General features: G+C 37.7%; 1 protein-coding gene across 2 annotated transcripts in view; it reads left to right on the top strand.

The window, feature by feature from the left end:
* Nucleotides 1-21,646, top strand: part of CDC42SE2 (CDC42 small effector 2) — an 84,480-nt gene extending 62,834 nt beyond the window's left edge. For both annotated transcript variants that reach the window (XM_059833812.1, XM_059833811.1), the window contains exons 3-5: nucleotides 14,549-14,650; nucleotides 19,149-19,266; nucleotides 19,715-21,646. In XM_059833812.1, coding sequence (XP_059689795.1) covers nucleotides 14,549-14,650; nucleotides 19,149-19,247 — 201 coding nt within the window. In that variant the 3' untranslated portion in view covers nucleotides 19,248-19,266; nucleotides 19,715-21,646. The remainder of the gene's footprint in view (nucleotides 1-14,548; nucleotides 14,651-19,148; nucleotides 19,267-19,714) is intronic.
* Nucleotides 21,647-22,386: the final 740 nt, after the last annotated feature.

Below are 22,386 nucleotides of genomic sequence, written 5' to 3'. Positions count from 1 at the left end.
TTACTATTTCGTTCTGTGTTCATAGCTGTAGTTGTTGGGAAGATGGAGTTGGGTACCTCTCTTTTTAGGTGTCATATGGTTCCATTTGCTGAAGAGTAAAAGGAAAAATATTTACTAGAAAATAATCTATGCTTATTGTTATGCACCCAGTTTAGAAATTCCCAGCCTGCAGCTCTTCAGAAAACCTGGAGTAGTTCTGTATGTTTATTGCTTTTTCTCCTCTTCATTCTGCCTTTTCTTTTTTAACTGCCAGTGACTGTAATCTGTAGCCAACAGCTAATGTTGGCCGTTTCTTGTTTTTGATAGAAGCTGACTACACTTGTGGAACTGGGAAGCAGTTGCCTTAAGTTGCCAATAATGCAAGAACCTGGAGGAGTCAGGGAGATCTCCATGGTGCTCAGTGTTGCAATGCCAAAGCTTCTCCTGTTTTGCTGACTGTTAAAGAACCATGCTTTCCTATTCTTCGTGTCTTAAGAAGCTAGTAAATATGGGCTTATTCTGGCAAGACCAGTAGATCTGACACACTAAGAGAGCCTCTATGTTTCCTGGATTTCTACAGTGGATCCAACTTCAGAATTGTCAGTACGAGACTGAAGGAATGGAGTCAAAAAGTATGGGCGTAGGAGACACAATAATACAATAATAGAAATTCTACTCTCATAGTAATAAACTTGTCATAGATAACTTAGGGCAGAAGACCTTCAAGACAAGGAGGGAAAGGCTTGCCGCAGAAATAGATTAGTAAGTAGAAATATTTTTCTGAACAGTATGAGCAACCAACACTGCCTCTGAAAATTATTGTGTGATGTGTTGTTGATCCTACTCGTGAGTCTGGCAGTAAATTCTGAATAAATAATGTACCTGAGACTTTGTCCTCAACAAAATTTGTTTGCAACTAGTGGAAGAGTAAGGAGCTATTCTACTGCTCGTGAATACTGCTTTTCAACAAGGCTGTATTTAGAAGAGTAGAATTTGTCAAATAAATTGGGATTATGGGCCACTTTCTGACTTGATGAAATTCAAATAGTTAATGATTGTTTACACTCAAGACCTGTGGAATTGTGGCATGCCTCGGCTAGACTATGCAAAGAGTGCCTGTACATGCTTGGAATTGGTGTTTTCCTTTCGGTAGGAGGTTGGACAAGGCAGCAAAGGTTCCTTTGTTTTGCCAGGGAAAGCAGAACACTCCTTGAAATGACTTGGTTTTTATGTTCCTTGTTGAACTGAAATAGTTAGGAATACAGTGCTTGACTAGAAGTGTTCCCTCACAATGGTCTTTTTTCTTCATTGTCTGTCTTTCGAGCCTATGGATTTGCAATGGCACACCATGTTGCTCTTCCTTTGCCCCCATGCTTCTGTTGGGACTTATAATTAGCTCCTGATCAACTTCCCTTCCATCTTTTTGGGGTATTTGCCACACTTTGGGCACAGGCTTTTGAGTTGCTGCTCTGTGTGAGATACTATTCTGAATATGTCAAAAACTGAGCAGAAAGCTATTTTCTGTCTGAGCGCAGCTGTTGATTTGAACATTTCTTAAGAGTTGCTGGGAGACTACTCTTGCAGAGATGCTTCTAGCCTTGCTATGTGTGGGCTCAGCATCTAAGCATCCCTAAAATATTTACTGGGCCATCCATTGCTAAATTGCCTTGCACGCTTGTTGTATTGTCTTTTTTTTTTTATTTTGTATATAACGCCATCATTTCCACATCCACTAGTGGGATGACCTTTCAAATGCGTGACTATTTTTCATAGTATGGGAAGAATATGGGAGGCTGTTCCTGCTTCCCTTGTGTAGGCTGTAACTGCTTTTTTGCTTCGATATTTCAAGAGCAAACAAAGACAGACTACATCATAGCGTATTTGGGGATGCACTTCTTCCAGTGACTTACCTAAAATGAACTGGGTGAACAGATTTTCAACAGTCAAATTTGGGAGCTTTGCAAAAGTCCTCACAGGAGCAAGAAGTGGGATGGCCACTGAAGCAAATTCATGATTCCATGTTTATGAATGCTTCTTCCCACTGCAAAATGGAATACCTGAGGCTGTGTGACAGTGCTGATATGCTGATGAGGTAACTGGTCAGGATGCCTCTAGAGCAGCAAAGAGAACCCAGAGATAATTGAGTTCACACAGGTAACAAGTAACTTAGCAAGGAAATACCAACAGGAAGACTGCCAGAAAGGTCAGCAGTCAGGAGTGTGTCTCATAGACCTGACACACACAAAACTGTAATGGGATTATTTCCCTTAAAAAACGATTTGTACAAAAAAAGAAAGTATCTTCATTCAGAGTAAGTTCATTTTCATAAAACTTCACTGAGAAGTAAGTAGCACAGTACACCACTAGAAAACTGGGTGAATATTTAGGTATTTCATTGCATATGTATATAAACAAACAAGAAGCTGCTGCTCTTTGTGCAAACTAATGTCAAGTTTCTAAGATGACATTCACAGATGTATTTAAAAGCTGATGAATTCACTGTATCTGTGTCTGTTTACTCTTGAGGATATTATTATTATTAAATATTGTGGCTTTGTTTTTGCCTGAGGAGCAGGTACTAGAGCTTCCACCTGTGAATCCTACTGCGAAAAATGATCAGTGCCATAACTCCTGAAGATCCCTCTTCTCCCAGTAAGGGAATTACTCTGAGTTGTGTGCAGAGGTTTTCTGAAAATACCACATGTGCCCTGATCTGTTGAATCACAATGTGCAGGTGAATCACAATGTGCAGGTGAATCACAACGTGCAGTATCAAAGTGCTGCTTGCAAGCACATACAACAATGCGTTTAGAGCTACTATCTTCAGAGCAATAGATGTTTTAACTAGCTGGTCCAGAGAAAGTCTTAGACTTGTTAAGTGATTGGTTTTGTATGGTGAGTGTGACTGAGGATCCTGTATCTGGCAGTGGCTATTACCTGTTCGGAGGTAATATTTCAGAGGTTTTTTATGTTCTTGTACTTTTCTGTAATGTAGTTTGTTATGTGCCTGTCATTCTGGTTTAGAAGATTATACAGAGTGTACATAGGAGTACAGAAGGCTTGTATGTAGTGTATCTTATGCAACATGTATGCTTCCATATAGATGCAAACGTGTGCAGACTGCATATGCAGGACATAACAAACCTGTTATATTAGCCAGCTGGCTCTAGGAAGTCTTACTACAGGATTTGTGAGCATGAAATATAATTCCTTAACAAAAGAATTTCAATACGCAGTGTACTTAAGGGCATCTGAAGCTTTTGTTTGTGTTGTAGTTGGGGGGTGACATTCATTTGGCTGAGCAGGAGGGGCCACATGTTGTAATGCTGACAAACGTCCTCCAGAGAACTACAGCTCTCATCGTGCCAGGTGACCTTTGAAGTATTTCCTATGTTCTTGTTGGAAAAGGTCAATGAGTGAAAGGAGCTCAACATGATGTGTTCTTAGTGTGTTGTTATGAGGACTTTGGGATTTGCTTTATTTAAGAAGCTATTAGAAATTTCCAGGACGTTTGTATTGTGGTGTATCTTTACATCATTTGTTTAATCTGTATCTATCTTTTAACATTATGATTTTGATCACTGGGAAAAATTTACTGTATCTGTGTTACAGCAAAGTCAATTCCAGCCCACTTTACATTCTTACTCTTCATCACCAGCTGAAGTTAGAGATTTGGAAAATAATCTAGGTGACAAGAGATGTCTGGATGCCATCGAGCGCAATGCACTTACTCAAAGCTGAACCAGCTAGACTGGCTTTCGCAGGGCCATGTCCAGTTGTGTTCTGGGGATCTCCAAGGATGAACATTAAGATTCATTAGGTTCTTGATCCAGTGTTTGACCACCTACATAACAATTACTATTTTTTTTTTTTTGTTTTACAACTTCAAGTTGTGACAACTTACATTACCACTGTGCACCTCCAAGTCTGTCTGTCTTCTGTACCTCCCTGTTAGGTAGTGGAAAACCATTAAGACCACAAGCAGATGTCTCTTGTTTTTTTAAGGGTGAACAAGCGCACTCTTTCAGTCTGTCTTTCTGTACCACGTGCAGTGGAGTTTTTGTCCCTTACTTGTGTCACAGCTCTAGATTCACTCCAAAAGGTGCAGTGATAAACTTTATTTCCGGCTGTGTGGGCTGGTAATAAGCGCTTATTCCAAGGAAAAGCTAATGTCTTGGAAGTTACGCAGCTTGGCAACTGTAAGAAGAGCGTTTATGTTAAATGCTAAGTTCTGTTTTTTTTCTGAGAACACCACAAGCCAGTATCACAGACTTGTTCCTTTCATCACACCCTGCTGTCATTATCATTGATGAATGACCTGTGACTCTACAATCAGACTGCATAGTCTGTCTAAAGACATTAAAGAAGTATGGTTGCTATAGTAGAAAACCAGTATTATTATCTTAGATGACTGTTTTGGTTTTTAAATTATGTTAAAGAGCCATTATTCACCAAAAGTGATGAAAATAAACTTACTGGAAAGAGAAGTTAGTTCATGGTATAATGTGACAGCCAAGTTATAAGTTGTAAATGTCTTTAAACTGTGCTAAGCTAATGTGTATTTTGAAAAGGACAGTACTTACTAGCTATATCAAGGAAGGGATTCTGATTTACTATGTGACTTAAAGTTGGTTTAAGCATCTGGAATGGAAGAAGTTCCCTTTAATATGTGAGCTAAACATGTTTCTTAAAAGAGGTATTGTCTTTCAGAGTCATTTGACCTAATTTGGCAAATTTTCATGTTTATTTAGAAAACATAGGCTACAGTTGCCAGTTCTGTCATGTGATGACTAACACAGTCATAATATAATGGAATATTGTGTAAACAGATCAAAAAGTGTACACTTCAAAAGATTCAAGAAGGTGCTGAATTTGCTAAAAGCAAAGGAGCTGTTTGAGAGGACAATATGCAATCCAGTTTGAGGTATTCATTTACAAAATAGATTAATTTGATGTGAAGTTGTACTTAAAATCAGGCTGGAAGACTTAATAAAGTCAGCTTCTCTGCCATTTTAGATTCTCTTATTTTCCCTTTAGTTTTGTCTTTTTGTAAATATGAATGGAACTGCTAGTTCCTTTGCCTGGAAGTTCAGAAATCAGGCAGATTTGCTCATTTTCTTTTTTGCCACTTGAGTCAGTCAGTAAATGCTGAGCGATTTTGCCTAAAGGCTAAATCCAGTGTATATTTGATAATCAATTTATTAGATGCTAATTATAACAGCTTACATTATTTAAAAACTTAACATATTTTCAATTCTTTGTCTCAATTTCCTAACTTGCCTTTAGCTAGAGAAGTCAGGTGGCATCCTGGATTTTTGGAAAACTTGATGAAAGCTGAGTGTGCTGGAGGCCTGCTACTTATCTCTATTGCTTAGAAGCTGGCAGGAAAACCTGTGCTGGCTTCCTCCTGCTTCTGTTCTGAGGAAGCCGTAGTTTGTAAGATCCATAAGCAATCAAGACTTTCAGCAGTCTGCTAGAAACTGCCCGTGTAAGGGACGGAGAAAAAGGTGTTAGTAATGGTAGCAGCTTTGGTGTTTTGCAGTTGATGAAGATCGCAACGCTGGTTAGAACATCATTACACTGGGCTTAGATACCACGTTACTGCTTTCGAACAAATCTGTCACTGAAATACGGTGTTTTGGAGAGAGTGGCTCACGTTTTAATTTGTCTTGCCTGTTATTTGTGCTTCTCTGTTTCTTCTGTATAGTAGACCTCTTGACATAAGGCATTTGAAACTTAAAGGTCTAGTTCTTCATCCTTGCTTCTTCAGAGACTATGTTGTCTCTTGCAGTTCAATATAGTCAGTTTCACTGTATGGTTCAAAAATTAATTTAAATGTTAAAACATATGCTAGTGCCTGGCTGGAATTTTAACATTACTGTGGATGGTGTCTCTTTAATTTCATCAACTTTCGCATAGTACTTGTGGATTGTATAAATGTTGGAATTGGCAGTGTAAGCTCATGGGTTTTAAAAGCTGAAAAAAATGGACAGTATTGCAATATTCAGGGAAATGTTTAGGTGGTATGCAGCCTTTTCTTCTTCAAAAATATCACACTGGCTATATGATGATCCTATACATTCAGCCGTTGGTTTCACAGTACTAGTTTGCTACATAATGATCCAGTTGCTAGAGATGGGAGTGTGTTAGCATTCCAGCTTTATAGGTGTACATGCTTTTTGTTCTTATTTTTCACATGAATCTCTAGGTTCCTAATTAGGGAGGAAAGTGTGGAGAAATGCATCTTAAACACACAACGCACAAAAACAAATACAAGGGACACCCTTGCCCCTGCAGCCCCTTTATGTAGGGTTTGGTGAAAGACACTCTTTAAGACCTTTTTAGGTAATTTTGATGGGTCAATATTGGCAACCCAGACATGTCACTTAGACCACAGCTTGTCTTTAGAGACAGACAGCCATCCTGTGCACATCAGACTGTTTTGGGAGCAGAACAGCATGTATGTGGGAGGACAGAAAGCCACCTCTGAAGGGTGATCTGATACTTCCTATTCTGAGCCAGTACCTAGCTCTTCCTGCATGTTAGCCTGTGGAGGATCGGCTGGGTGGCACAGCATAGGGACTGCTTTGCTGCTGGTGCTCTTTTCAGAGCAGATATAGAAAGTAGGAGAGGTCACAGAAGGAAAATAAAATGAAGGGTGTTTTCTTTCTTTCAGTTTCTCCTGTAACCATCCAAATCTTGAAATGGTTGACTATCTTGCCTTTGATTAAATCCTTTCTTTAGGTTTCTTAGTTTTATCTTTGACCTGCACTGCTTTTGAAGTTTCAGCTGAGTTCTTGAATACAAAGCTAGTGAACAGCTCTATTTCAACAGGGTGTTTTATCATTGTTTAATAGATCACTTTGTCCTCAGGGAAAAGTTATGAAACACCTATCTTGATTGGTGGTGAAGATCCCAGAGAGTAAATTAGCAGATGAAAACAGCTTGTTTTTTGCATTGGGTTAGCCTGAAATTAAAACTAGAATGAGTGGTAACAGAAGTTCTCCAAAAAAGGGTTTGCTGTTTTGAGGGTTATTTGTGAAAGAAGGTCAAACATAATAGCTGTGAGCCTCCATATAAATCTGTTAGTTCCTATTTAAGAAAAAAACAAAAACAAATCACATACTTACCACTGTCTTGCTATCATATAGTCTTGGATGTATGAGCAGACTAGCTCCTCATCATGAAAACAAATGGACTAGGCAGGTACAGAGGAGAACCAGGAGTGTATTCCTTGTTTGCATTCATCCTGTCTACCGTAAGAACAGCAGTTGTGGTGGATGTACTGGGATTTATTTTATTTTAGGAGAGTTTTGGGATTTGGATTGTTTTACTATGGAAAGATGTATTAACTCTAGATCTCTTAGTGTGGCAAAGGATCAGATGATGTGGTTAAATGTTATCATACTTCATTATGTTCAGATTACCCTGCTGTTATTTAGGTCAAGCTTGCAAAGAGCTATCGTAGAGAGTGAGTTGCTTCTTACTGTATTTGATGCCATTTTAATGGCTGAGATGCAGTGACTGAGCAGTCTGAAAAACTGGCCCTCATGTTGTGGAGACAAGTTTAAAAGCTGTGTAACTGCCTAGTGTTTATGCATTCACAGTCATTTTTCGGCTTTCAAAAGAGCAACGTTTTTGGAGGTAATAAATGTAAGTGGTCATTCTCTGACCACAGATGCTCACTCGGAAAAGCAACTCTTCATAGCATCCAGATGGATCGTTCACTTCTCTGTTCACCAGGGAGACTTTCTCAGTAGGGAGTTAGCAAGTAAATATATTGAGTCTTGAACCAGGCTTCAGAGAGGAATTACACGTTCTTTAGTTACCTTCTTGCCAAGAAAGATAAGCCTGTTTATGACAGTAATCATTTAAGTGAAGGGAAAAACTATTTTTTTGTCCTAGCTAGGTTACTGATCCTGCAAGCCAGCAGTCTCGATGAAGGCAATCCTGGCAGGTGAATGGGGCCCACTGAAGCCTCAAGTGCTGCTGTGGTAGCCTACTCTAATGTGGAATATTATGAATACCTTGATTTACACAATCTGCATTCCTTTTAAAAAGTCAATCTTTAAAAAATCTGAAAGTAGAGAAGAGACTGATACAAGACTGGAAAATGAATCTCGGAAGTTGATGCTTTTACTCAGCATCAGATGAGGTGCCAAAGCATGGTGGTTTTTTTGTTTTTCCCTGATTACTTATTAAGGCTCTTTTGAAGTTAAAATAGAGAAGATATTTCTCATAATTTTATTCAGAAAGGGACACTATAAAGCACAGGGATTATGCCTCAATAAATGTTACTTCTTAGATGTTCTGCATGTGAGTCTTTGTGGCAAGCTTACAAATTTTGTATTGAAATAACAGAGAAGCCAAAATAACATGTCATGAAAAATAATAGAGGTTGTCTTGCGGAAGAAGGAGAAATGATGACAGATTTGAACCAAAGTTCCTCTTCTACAGACAGAATGAAAGACAGAAAGAACTGTGTCAAAAAAAGGAAGGTACCTCACTTGACATTTTTTATATGGATCATTTCATATTGATTTGGATCTGGTTGGAAACAAGCTGCGCAATTTTAGACTAGATAGATCAGATCAATGTGCTATTTCCTTTCTAATTTAGTTTACTGTGCCCTACATTTTTTTGGAACACAGATAAATATGAAGTGACAGAAAAATCCCTTGAAATGCAATATATGATATATTAATATGTATAGTTATGTAATACATGAATATATGCAATATATTTTTACTGCATATAAAATAAGACAAAACTATGTATATATATGGAAGCAGAGTCATGAAAAATGGCACCTGTAAAGTTTTGGTAAGTCTTACAAAGTTAGCAGTAAGAAAGTGTTATCCTTGCCTTGTGGTAGCTTGATGATATTAATAAAAAGTAATAGAATGTTCTCCTCAATAGAAAAGCAACTGTATCTGTGTTACTTTTAGGGAAGAATGATCAAACCAAAGATTTACTCCTTGTGACTTAAATACCAAAATTTGTTATTCTTACTGTGAGGTGCAAAGTTCCAGTCTGCCCCTACCACTAATTCGTTGCTAGTGTAGACATGCTCTGTTTGTTCCCTAAAGTGGGTTCGCACTGAGGGCAGTCGGTCTTCTGTTGCCTGATTTCTTACAGTTTACTTGACGATATCCTAAGGTATAAAAAGCTAGGACAACATACAGCTGGGTGAATAGCATTGCTGTGTGGGAAAAAGAGTTGGCAGTTTGTCTTGTGTGTAAAGTAGAGATAAATTAAATGGTAGGTGGTAGGAGAAAAGTGCCATATGTGGGAATTTTAATAAAGAAGCGTTGTTTTCAGAAAGTCTACATGTTTGCAATATGGCAATAACCTATAATCCCCTCTGAATTTCTTCAGTTTCCAGCATGTAGTGCTTTATGCTTAGAAAGCACGTTCTTCATCTGCACCTGCAATACCACTTCCATTTGAGGGCTGACAGGGGCTAAGATGGAGCCTTCTGCAGGTCAAATCCATGCAGGCTTTTGTGTTGCAGGATCCTTTGAAGTGCTGTGTGTCACTTACATTTCACTCAGACTTGAATCTGGGATATGTATCTAGCAGCTATCTGAAAAAATCTGGTGTAGATTTAGCAGAAAATGCTTCTCTGCCAGCTAAACAGAAGAGATTTCTTTGCATTTGATCCCCAGCATATGTAGGCGGGTACTTGACTTTGGGATACTTTTGTATGATATTTTGTTTGACTTCACTTGCGACTTCTACTTTTAGCATCTTCCAGAAAAATAATTGTCAGCCTGCTAGGATCTAAGTGACATCACTCAAATATTTTGTGATATATTTGAGACCTTGATGTTACTCTCAATGTCGTGTCTTTTTTCTTTTTTTTTTTTTTTTCCTGAGAGGGCCTGTCAGGAAGGGCAGAGAGGGCTGCATAACTGTGCAAAGGAGAAAAATTTCCAAAACTTTTCTTTTTTGTATGTATATATACAGGCAGAGAACTTTTCTAATTCAGAGCTGTTGTCATCACTATGAAGTGGCTTGAGCTAGAGGAGCACAGCCCAGCCTCTGGACAAAATTTGGAGATAGTCAAAAAAGATCACTTCTTCCCTGCAAGCCGAAACCAGAAGGGAATAAAAAGGAAATTTTACATGCCTCTGGACCCCTCAGTGGCTATTACTTGTTTAAAGAAAGAAATTACAGTTTTTAATTTCTTGCAATAAGTAGGTTTTTGAACTATGAAAACGGTGTTTCAGTAAAATGCTTGTGACTTTGCTGAAGGGCAGGTTGAGTACATGGTATAATTAGTTTAAAACTGTTTATGAAAAGTTTCAAGAAAGTTGCAGGGTTAAAATAATTTCTATGTGATGCAGCTTTTGGTGGCTTTCTGAATTCTGATCTTGTACTTTGAAAGAGATGCTACCCTGTGTGGGTGCAAAGCATCACTCGCAGATTAAGAATAGAAGAGGCATCAATTCTTTACTTCATTGCTATGGCAACTGAAATGTGATCCAGTTTCACTGCATCTAGTATATGTTCAACGCAAAGCTTCTGAGATGGGTCCTCAGACTGCTTCCATTCCTCTCAAAACATTCAACACACAAACCTGCATCTCTTCTACTTCTTTTTAAAGATTATTTATTCTTTTTGTGGAGTAAAGATTAGCTGGTGTGTACTTTGCAATCCAGATTCTGCAGATTTTTGTCAAGGGAACAAACTGAGTAAAGCCATTAAATGATGACATTTCATATTCCACTTCCAGGATCCCTTTACAGGTCTTTTCCTCTCATCTCACCTCTGTTTTGCTCCTTGCCACCCCTTCCCCCCTTATTAAAGGGGGAAGTGCCTTGGGACAAGGCAAGGGGGGGAGGGAAGTCAGATACTACAATTCAGATTTTAACCTTTTTTTGCCTGTTGATATCAAATGTTTCAGTACCTTGACCCAAACTAACAAGAGAGATAACAGACAAGTTAGCTAACCATAACATGAGCTTTCTTTTACTTCCCCCCTGCTAAGAAAACATTCACAAGAAACACAGATACAGGACATAAGGTGTCATTGCAGTTAGGCTGTCAGAGTTGGGACATGTATGTGTTCTGTCAGAAATACCTTTGAAACAAACCTTTAGATGATACAGATATTCACATGTGTGTATGTTGAAGTCCTTTGCACTAGCATCATAAACATGCAGTTGTTTTAAAGATCACCTCTATAGTCAGATCTCATTACTACAATGGTTAGTGGTGTATATATATTGTAAGGCTAATTCTTTATGGTATGTTACCAAGCAGAGTTTGGGGCATGGGTGAAGGCTAGCGGGAATTCATTTTTGCCAGGCTCTGTCAGCTCAGGTGCGTGACTTGAACTAGGAACGAGCGTGGAAAGGCACAAGTGATACATAGAGGGAAATGAGCATAATTGTACAATTCATGTCTTCTTAAGTAAGAGGTGAATGTGATGCTTCTCAGCTTCTTCCAGATTAAATATACTAAATTTACTGAAGAATCAATCTGTGTGTTAATTCTTATTGTTTATAGAACAGTAGTATTGCATGTGTTCTTAGAGGTACAGGGCCTCAGAAAATACAGCTCCACAATAAAATCCTGGCAAAGCTAATGCTTATGGTGTCCTCTGTAAAAGCTTTGTAACCGTTCCAGGCATGCTCCCCTACTCCTGTCTCCTGTGTTATGTTCTTCAAAAAGGGGTGACTTTCCAGCGCTCCCCACGTCCCTTCACCTGTGCTAATTGGTCATTCTGGTTCTGGCTGAGGCTGTGTCTACGGAAATGGCGCATCCTAGTAGGAGCAGCTATGTAGTAGAGCAGAACAGCTGGTGTTGGGGAACCATGATGTGCATTAGATGTCTTTTGTAGTCAGCTTCAGACTGGCTCACCTGGTCCATTGGCCTCAATGTCCATTAGCAGTTGGAGTGCATCAGCTAGTCTTGCAGTTTAGCTTCACCCAAAAAAAGCCTAATTTATACACTCCAAGATTACTCTGAAATTAAAATTAGAGCATAATAAATGGGGACTGGCAAAGTTGTTTCAAAAGCATGCTCGTGATCCAAGCTAAAACACTAATGTAAATGCAAAATGAGTGCTCCTGCAGCAAAAAAACAGTGTTTGACTTGCTTTCAGAGTGAACTACTTGTGGTCTTAATAGAGCAGAGCATTTAAATACTGTTCCATTGCTTCAAGAAGATCAGATCTGTGGGCATACACCAGGGCGTAACTGGCTGATGGCCTCTGATAAGAAACTCGCTTAAGATAAGAAATAGGATTTGGTGGCAGTTCACTTCTAACTAGTGGTTACTGGTTGACTAGCTGATGATTACTGGAGAATCATTTACAGTTGTTCATAAGATCCAGCACTCTAATTCTGTTACTGGCATGCAACAAGAAAAGGAGGAAAATAAGTTGAGTTGCCCAAAGAAATAGTTTGGTTGTTTGCAAAACAAATAAAAAACTCCAAAAGCTTTGACATTGTCTACATTTTCTCTACATCAAAACTCTGCATTCCAAAACTCTACTAAAACCAAGAAATCATGGCTGTATTGTTTAGATATATAAATGAATCTGACTCTGGCTGTTATTTTTTTAGACGGGAAGAGGGGCAACTACTGCAGACCTGAAACAATTTTAAGTGTTTTAACTGGAGCGGTGTGTTTCATATTGCTCTGTAGAGCTTCTTTCTGTGTCAGAGTTGCAGCATATTATAATAGTATATTGTGTAAATACAGCAACATGCATTTAAAATAATCATCACACCTGGTGGAAATGCGCCTTGTCCTGAACATGTCAGATGAGCAGTTCTTATCCAATGGAAGCATAAACCTGGTGTGGGGTCTCTCCCCCCAAGTTAGTCACGTATGCTTTACTAGCTGATATAATGCATAACTTAAGAAATCATTTGCTGTATGTATAAGTGAGCTTGACTTTCAGATTGAAATATTAATGCATTGATGGGACAGGGTAATAAATTCTGTTGTGGCTATTTATGGCTCTATGAACTCTACTGAAATGTTTTCTGTACTTGAGACATTTTGGTTAATTTCCACATACATTTTCTCTGTGAAAGCCCTCAAACTACATGAAGATGTTTTTATAGCTATGATTATTTTATTTGTTTGATGTTGTCAAATTTGTTGGGAGTAGAGAATTCAGTAATAGTTTTGGCATAGGTCGGGCCATTTTGTTTTGCTATTTCTGTGGGAGCGTTTTTGTGTGTTTCTCCTCACCCCGGCTATTAACATGATGCAGTAAGGTACTGAAACCTACTGAAATCTGGTTTTAGTAATAGGGAAAAGGTACAGGAAAGGATTAAATGTGTTTTGTACTTGCTGGCTAAACACCATGATGTATTCTCATAGTTGCGGGCTCTGATTCATAAAGATTTAATTTGTAGCTGTGTTTCAATAGCAGCTAGCCCACTCGTGAGGCATGTACCTTTGCGTCTCGAGTTTGGGTGGTCTTATGATCTTATTGCAGATTAGAAATGGAGATCCCTTTAAAAATGAGACTGAGTGGACTTCAAGATGATGGGAAGCTTTTAATTGAGCTCAAGTAGTTTCTTAGCTATTACACTGTATTTTGTATGACACACTTTAAATTGAGATATTCATACTGTGCTTCATGGCTATTGGTTGGTTTTTTTTCAAATACAGGCTATGGGTGTACAGTGACCGCACGCTGCATGGTTTGCTCTGTGTAAGCTCCCTGGCTCTGGCCTAAGAAATGAAGATAGAGTTTTCTTGTTTCATTCCTTTAGATCCCATGCTTAGCTGGAGCAAAGCAGCTTTAGTTAGAGGAAATCCTTACTGCCTCCAATTTTTCATTTGCCTGTTATTACATTAATAAAAAATGAAGCTGTGACTCTGAGAAAGGGGAGGCAGAGGTTAAGCAATTCTTGCCTTCTGTCTCAGGGCACAGGAATTGGAGCCCCTAATCTGGCATCCTGCCTTCCTGTCACACTGCACCCCTTCAGCTCACACTCTACAACCACGCAGACTGGAAGTTACCTGAATAGATGGGGTTCAGTATCTTTATGTCTGTGAATAACCTTCATCAAACTCACAGCATTGTTCTGAACATCACCATGAAGTATATTACAAATGGTGACGTAAGTTCCCACGGCATGCAAATAAGAAGTTCTGGAAGTTAGTGGTTTCATAAACTATACTAATGCTCTTTGATCCTTAATTCTTGTTTTGAATGACTAAACCTCAAATTTGATCTGTTACATCATGATTTAAGTACAGGTATAGGCAGAAGTTACTGTATGAAACATTGTAAATATTGCTTAATAAATCGTGGAATGTTGTAAGGTTATTTACAAATGTTTTGTTGGCCTGAATGTTAGGAGTCGTATCAGTGCGGGTCTAATGATCTGCTGTAGATCCTCCAAGTGAAAACAAAGGACAGTATTATCAATGTCTTGGTTAACCTGGGAATTTGGACTCTGCTTTTTGACTCTATGAAAATGTCTTACAGTGTATGAAATATCCTATGGACAGTTAACTTTTAAATTTATGACACACAATTGGTTTTGCCTTTTCAATGACTCGCAGTTAGATGGTTTCTTTACCTTCCTTTCAGAAAAGACGTCGGCGAATTGACCGAAGCATGATTGGGGAGCCAACAAACTTTGTTCACACAGCTCATGTAGGATCAGGAGACTTATTCAGTGGAATGAATTCGGTAAGCATGAGCAGCTGAAGAATATTTCATCTTAGACTGAATACAGGAACACTGTATATGTATATTGTGGCCGAAGCAATGAGTCTTTCAACTGTAAGAAAGAATGTCTGTAAAACTGAAGAATAATCTGCTAGCATCTTAATTCCAAGTACTAAACACTTGCATTCAAGATTATGGACTATAATTTTAAAAATTCCTATATTTATTGACAATACCTAGTAGATGCTGTATAAATTGTACAGGCTATGTGTAGAATACTCTTTAAAAAGTTGTTCTGATGGTATGTATGAACTAAAATAGAGCTATATTTGAAAATATACTAGAATATTTTAGAGAAAAGATTTTAAAGTATCTTAAAATTTACTATGTCTCTTTCTTTAAATGCTTTAAGCTATTTTAAATATAGCTCATGTAGAACTCTAACTTACCTTGGTTTATGGTGCACACAAATATTTTTGGATGTCCTTGTTGAGGTTTTTCTATACTCTGTAGTCCTATTTGCAGTGTGAATTATTTCCAGAGCAAGCAATGATGTCACAGGCAAGGTTTTGTGGCTTCCTGTAGATGACAGGAGCAATAAATATTTTTCTCTCTCTGAAAGTGAAAAACAGAGGCTAAGATAGATAGTGAAAATCAGCTTATGAGGATAGATTTCTTTTGTACAGCTTCATATTTATATGAAATGTCAATCTGTTTTTAAGGTTGATAATATGCAGTCTAGAAAAGGGTTGTACATAGATAAAGATGAAAAATACTTCTGGACATTAATAGTCCTCTTTAAAGGAAAAAAAATGTTTTCAGATTAAAATGCTGAAAAATACTTCTTGACAGAGAAGAAGGAGTTCTGTCAGAGGTATCAGAATAGAGACCAGAGCTGTAAAGGAAAGAAACACTTTTAATGTAGGCAAGTGAGGTCATTTGTAGTTTCAACTAGTTTACAGCTTATTGAGATCAGACAAAAACTTTTGTAACTCAGTACATATTGGGGAAGGACAAAGCTAGAAAATCTGACATGGCAAGCATTTTCCCAGAAACAACATAATGGATTGGAAGTGATTTGTACTAAAACATCTGTAAACAAGTTAAATGGACAAACATAGCTTCAACTTGATAAAATTAAGTTACACTTAAGTACTTATTTAATGCAATATATTACATAACATTTAAAGCCATTATAAATTGAAATAATAAAGTGATAATAAAGTGAGTTTTCTTTATTTTTTTTAAAGCATGGCTTTTGCTTTTTAAATGTTTGTTGTCCTTCCTGTGAGAACCTTCCTCATTCTCACAGCTGAGCTGCCTTATGTGAGGTGATGGCCTGAAGCTTTGCTCTTTCACCTCAGACTTTCCCCCTGCTTGCTCTCACCTTTGTCTTGCATAATATCCAATTCATCTCCAGATAGTAGGTTATCATTATGGTCTCTGTACATGGACTTTTTCATTTTGAATGCTCATAACTGGCTATATCTATCTCTTACTTTTTTTTTCATTTGGATAATGTGCTGCATCAGTGGCCAGAGTGATTTTTCTGATCCCAGCCAGAAAGGATCCACATGCAGAAAATAATCCTTTCTTCCTCTTGCTCTTCAGAAGCACAAATCTCTACTTTTTCACACTGCTTATTTTCCTGCCTCTTCTGTGGTGACTTACGGTGGTAATATTTCATCCAGTCTCCTTGTTTATTCTTCACAGTGTAAATTCCAAGATTACACTGTTAACCTCCACATGTTTTTCTGCTGCTTAATTTCCTTTATAGCATGGACGTTACACTCCTTCATGAACCTCCTTGTGCATTCTCTCTTCTGAATACCTTAGGAAGACCTTCTGCAACTTCATTAGCTTTTCCCATATAAATTTGGTTCTTCATCCACTATCTGCTCTGTGCCTTTTTTCATCAGCATTGTTCTTCATTACATATCCTTATGATTCTGAGTACAGTAGTTTTCTGACTAGTGAAATATTCTGCTTTTTTGTTTGCCTTCTCTATAGAGCGCCTTGCTCTTTTGTCAAAGGTGCACTTAAAACAGTAGAAGCCCTCTGTGCACTGTTTCTTTCTCATGCCCATCACTTAGTTTCTTATTTTACCTTCATATTGCATGCTGAAATCTCTCACTTTTTTCTTCTGCTTCATATTCCTCAGTTTAGCCTTTGATTTAATTTATTCCATCCTTTTCTTAGTTTTCCCTTGTTTCTTTCTCAAGCACCATCTGTGCTATTTCCTAATTCTAAAAGGGAGGAAATCAATGAGATAGATAAGCGTCACGACAGATTGTATGATCTTTAATTGGTGCAATCCTTTTCCCCTTCCAAAATTTTTAAATCCTTATCCTATCTAAATTAGACATAAGAGAGAAGAACCTTGCTGTTATGTATCATCAAAGGAAGGTAATGGCATCTTTGGGAAAGAAAAAAATAATTGCGTTTCATGGTGCTTGTTCTTGTAGCTCAGACTGCCTCAAAAGGAGGATGCTTCAGAAGGAATACCACCTACAATAAGCCTACAATTTTTGCTCAGTGTTTTTAACGTTGTATGTCTCCTGTGTAAGTTTTCATATACAAAATAGCCACTGAACTGTTAATGCAGTCAAGTTTAATTTGCTCTAGATATAACAGCCTCTGCATTTCAGACTGAAACTTCCTTACCCACTAACACAAACATCTACACGTGTGACTCAAGTACCGGAGAAATCATTCTAACGTTTAGAAGTACTCATAAAAATTTACACTTTAGCCTTGCAATTTCTGTTCTCTGGAATTTCAGAGTCATGTAGGCAAGTTGTCAGGCTGGAAGGTGACATGGCCTGGAGATATTTTTCTAGCTCTCTTTCACTAGAGGCAGGGTTCATTTAGGTGAAATTAGTGCCATCCTCAAGTCATTCTTGTGAATATGTTTACATGTAGATAAACTATTTTCTGAGGAAAAAAAGATTAAATTCAAACTCCTTTTGTTGCAATGAGCAACAGAAGATCCTTGGTGAAGATGATGATCAGCTTGGTGAAATGTGAAGGTTCTTAAACACCACCCCATGAATGTGGTTGCACTTCTCCACACTTCCTTACTGAGTTTGTAGTCTCTGATGTCAGACCCACTAGAGTATTGGCTCTGAACACTTTTCCCTGAAGAAAAATGTGAATATAACATTGCTTTGCTGCAGCTGTATTTGAGCGAAGTGCCAAGGTGGAAAATGGTTTTACATTGCGCTACTTAAATACATAAAAATCAGATCTTTTGCACAGCACTGCAATACGCCATACTGGTGAAGACAGATCCTAAAACAGGGTCTTTCTTACACCCTGTTTCTCAAACCAGTGTGAAAAAAAGAGTTGTGCTGATGCATTTTATGTGTGTGCATGTGTTTTACTTTGCTGTGGAAAAGAATATACTTCTTTTGTCTTTGTAGAGAGGGACAATATCGTGCAAGCTACTTGGAAATATTTCTCCAGTGCTGTTTTAATACAGCTCTCTAGTGATGTTTTGAGGTCGCTATGAAGGAGCATACATGTAATAATTGCAAGTGGTGCCCTGCAGGCATAGGCTTTGCTGCAAGTTCAATTTCAGAAGCTGTAGCCTTGAATGAATACGTTATTTTGTGCTCATTGTGTACTTGTTATGTAAGCTCTGGGTTAAAAGGCCAAACCTTTAAGGTTGGAGTTGTCTTCCTGCAGGCACTTGGAGATGATTATTTTGACTCATGCAACACAAGCAGGAAAGAACTACGGATTTCTTTCCTTTTTGTTGATAAAGGCAATGAAAGCCATAGAGGGATGTGCATGTCTTTGTGTGTGTGTGGGTTCTTTATGTATTTGTTTGCATCAGGCTAAAAATACCTTCAAATAAGCTATTTCCAGGGATGTTGATAGATTGAGTATGATATAAACAATAAATGCCCTGCCATTTAAAGCAATAGTAGCAATTAAGGAAAGCAGTGTATGCTGTGACGTAAATAGATAGATACAAAATCTTCCACAAAGCAAAAGCTCCTTTTTGGTTTAGAAGGTCCTTTTTTAATTATCTAAAGCTAGCCATACAGTGCAGATACTATCCAGATATTTTCTAAGTTGTCAATTATGTTTTTAACCTAACGGTGTCAACTTCTCTGGCTTATCATACTTGGCAAAGAACATTTTCCATATGACAAGATAAATTACAGCTTGTAGGATGGAGTGGGGTTGGATACCAGTAAGAGATTTGATTAATTTTTTTTGAGTAATCAAGAGGGTCATTGAAAGCCTGAATCAGCCAGTTTTCTTTGGGAGAGAGGAAAAACTTCTGCCTCAGCACCAGTTCTTCCATCTCTCCTGCTGAGCTGCCTGCGGAAGTGAAAATTCCAGCAAACCTATGCTGCACATGTCCTCATGCAAAAGTAATGTAGCTTTAATGGTAAAGGAGCACTTGAAAACCAAACCTAAACAAGAAATAAAACTGGAAGCAAGAAGATGCCATAGCTCACTAACTGCCTTTCTTGTTTTCTCTGCCCTCTTTCCATTTTGTCTCCAGGTTAGCTCAATTCAGAACCAAATGCAGTCCAAGGGAGGCTATGGAGGTGGCATGTCTGCAAATGTTCAGATGCAGCTTGTAGATACAAAGGCAGGATAACCTTGGGGAAACCTTTCCAGTAAGTATTACATTCTGCTTTTTAGGCACTGTTTGAGTAGTAGGAAGAACAGTCATACTACTTCATAATTAGCTCCCTTTAAATAGCTGTGCCTTTATGATGCCCAATTTTAAAATTTTTTTCTGAGTAAAAAATTCAGTATCATGTAAGCATGTTAATTTTTTTACACAATGAACAAGAGATTGTCCTGACTATATCAGTCTGTCCATAAGCCTGTTTTATATGATATACCTAGGATAATATTGTAGGCAAATCTTTGCAAGTGAAGTTAGTTGTATAACAAATTTCAGAAGAATTTTGTGATATGATTAGGGTACCATTTTTCAACAGTTCCATCTATTTAAACATAATATGTACGGTGTTAAATCAATGAATAGCAATGTAACAGTAGGAAAATGGTCACTCAAATGTTCAAAACTCAGTTTAATGTGTGTTTTCTGTCTTCCAGGTTTATGTGAGTTCCTGTATCTTCTTTCCTGTGTCCCCTCTTTTGCCTTGGTGACTGCTTTCTGTGCTCATGATGAGAGAAGTGATGGCTCATTGTTCACCCTTTGTGATTATTCCAGTGAAAAGTTGCTGTTCTGCTCTGATGATGCCATTTATCAGATTGGTCCGATCGTGCCTTTCAGTGGCATGCACACGTTGGCCTCTACCAGTATCATGGACATAGAGCTGTTTAGGATTGTTTTTAGCTTTTTGTTTGTTTTAAGGCAAATCAAAGCTTCCCTCATCCCTCAAAAATACTAATGTGCAACGTTTTGTTGCTTTTTAGTCTTTTAACTCTTTTCTCCACTGAAGTAATTCAGAAATGAGTGAGTTTCCATTAGTGTCTTCAATCATCTATTGTTCATACCTATTTTTGAAAGGTCTGGGACCTGCAAGCACAAATGATTACTTCATACAAAATCAGCAGAGTAGATGACCGCATGCTTTGTGAGGTTGCTTTGTATGGTGGCCTGCTTGGTGCTAGAAGAAAAAAAAAAAATTGCTTACTACAGACTGGTGAAAAATTTTGCTGTGGCACCAAGTCATGCCTGTTTCTGAAAAAGGACTTGTAACTTAGCTGCTTCAGAGTTATGTCTTTATTTTAATTTTTATCCAACTGGTCTTGAAATAATAAAGAGAGAGCTTGCATTCATGAGGCATTTGTTGTAAATGTTCAGTATATTTATTTTGAAAGAGCTGACCTTGAGACTGTAAACCAGTGTAGTACCGTATCTTAAGTGTTGTGGAAGCGCTTTAGTCTATTTAAAAAAGAAAAGCATCAGGTTTGGCTGCTTCTTTTTCTTTCTACAATTTTTCTTAATTTTAGGCTGTATGGTCATTTCCAGTAGCAGCATGTCAGACTGCCTGCAATATTAGCTGAAAAGTTTAGTAGACCTCTCTAAGTAGTTGGCAGTTTCTGTGTTCTAAATATTTAGGGGCCATGGAAGTTGCTAAGAGCAACATACTAATCTGGCAGAACAGATGCCAATGAAAACAACATACAGGGTGACTTTTTAGTAAGTCAGTAAAATGCCTTTTGCTCAGGTTCCAAAGCATGTTTCTTTCACACGTTGTGAAATTGAATTTTACTATTGCACTGTTTTCAGATTATCTCTGTAAATGGTTCCTTTTTTTCCTACTTGGTGGTGGTTTGAGAAGTCAATTATTTGAGTCCTGGTTGAGTTAAACTTTTATGTGAAAAAAATCTATCCAAACAAATAAGGCATAACTGAGCCTAGTCAGATCCATTTTTATACATAAGCATGCATGGGTTCATAAATATAGATTGCTGTCATAAATGATTCTTTATTGTTTTTCCATCCATTCCCTGATTTCACGTTGCAACAGCTGTCATGTTGATTTAAACATGTATGAACCTACCTACTCTTCTCTATCGGTTGACAAACAAGACACAAAATACAGGGCCATGGAGGTAGTTTGCCTTCCCTATGTTGTATTCCTGTGAGGGGTGTGAATTATCTGGTTGAATAGTTCGAATTAGGTTGGATAGTCCTTACTGATAAAGGTACTGATTTGTGATGACAAAAAATCAAGATGTTCAGTTGTCTGAATGCATAAATGCATGGCAGTGCAGTGATACATTTTTTTTGGGGGGGGGGTCGACATTTCCAATGCCACTTTATCAATGAGTCTTAAATATACTATGGTTACAAAATTATTTAAACTTTGTCATTGGTCATAGCGGCTTAAACTTTCTTGCCAAACCTATCTTGCACTTGTCAAAATGTTTCCAGCTCAATAGCTAGGAAAAAAAATTGACATATTTTTATAACAGACATACCTTTTTTTGTACATTGTGTTCATTCTTGAATAAAGTCAGTTCAGTGTTGGCTTGTAGATATTAAAAGGAAAGTATTGACTTTGATTCAATAAATGTTTTCTTTCAGTTGGTGGCTTACCCTTTTTCTCTTTCATAAGTTACATTTGCATTAGAGAAACACTTGCAGCCTACGGACGAATTTGTGGTCAAAATTGTCCTAAGAGTAACTTATTAGTGTCAATAAGTAATTTGCAGGCTTGAGGTTTTTTCATGCCACTTGACCCTTCTGTTGCCAAGTGGATTAAACCATAATTTTATTAGCAGATTTGTTGCAGTGATGTAGTGTGTATAGCAGGGGCTTCTGCAAGGATCTTCAAGGGAAGGTTTCTTAAAAAACACATTGGAAACCTTCATATACAGGATTTCTTTCCTTTTGATTGCAGCTGGTATGTGTGTTACTTTCTTGATTGTGATGCAGATTACTGTGGTGATCAGTAGAAAACTTAATGGTACAACTAACCATCATAATATGCACGTCTGCATTAAATACACACCTGTAAGGTACAACATTGTCTACTCTGTATTTGGCTCAATTAATTTTTATATTTGACACTCTCAAAGTTAATTCCTTAAGCACTAATTTACTACATTAAACTTCATGCTAAATTGTTTTAAAGACTGATAATGAATTATTTAGCTCATGGCAAGTTCTTGAAATTGCCAGTTTGGGAAAAAAGATAATTCTAAAGGGAAAGAAAGATCAAGATAACCATGAGATATCAGTCAGCTAGAGGGTTCTTTTAATTGTTGAGGTTATAGAAGCTTAGTACTGTCTACAAAGGTTTGTCTTGAAG

This window comes from Gavia stellata, chromosome Z, assembly GCF_030936135.1.
Source record: "Gavia stellata isolate bGavSte3 chromosome Z, bGavSte3.hap2, whole genome shotgun sequence".
Classification (NCBI taxonomy): domain Eukaryota; kingdom Metazoa; phylum Chordata; class Aves; order Gaviiformes; family Gaviidae; genus Gavia; species Gavia stellata.
This window is presented reverse-complemented; position numbering and strand designations above follow the sequence as displayed.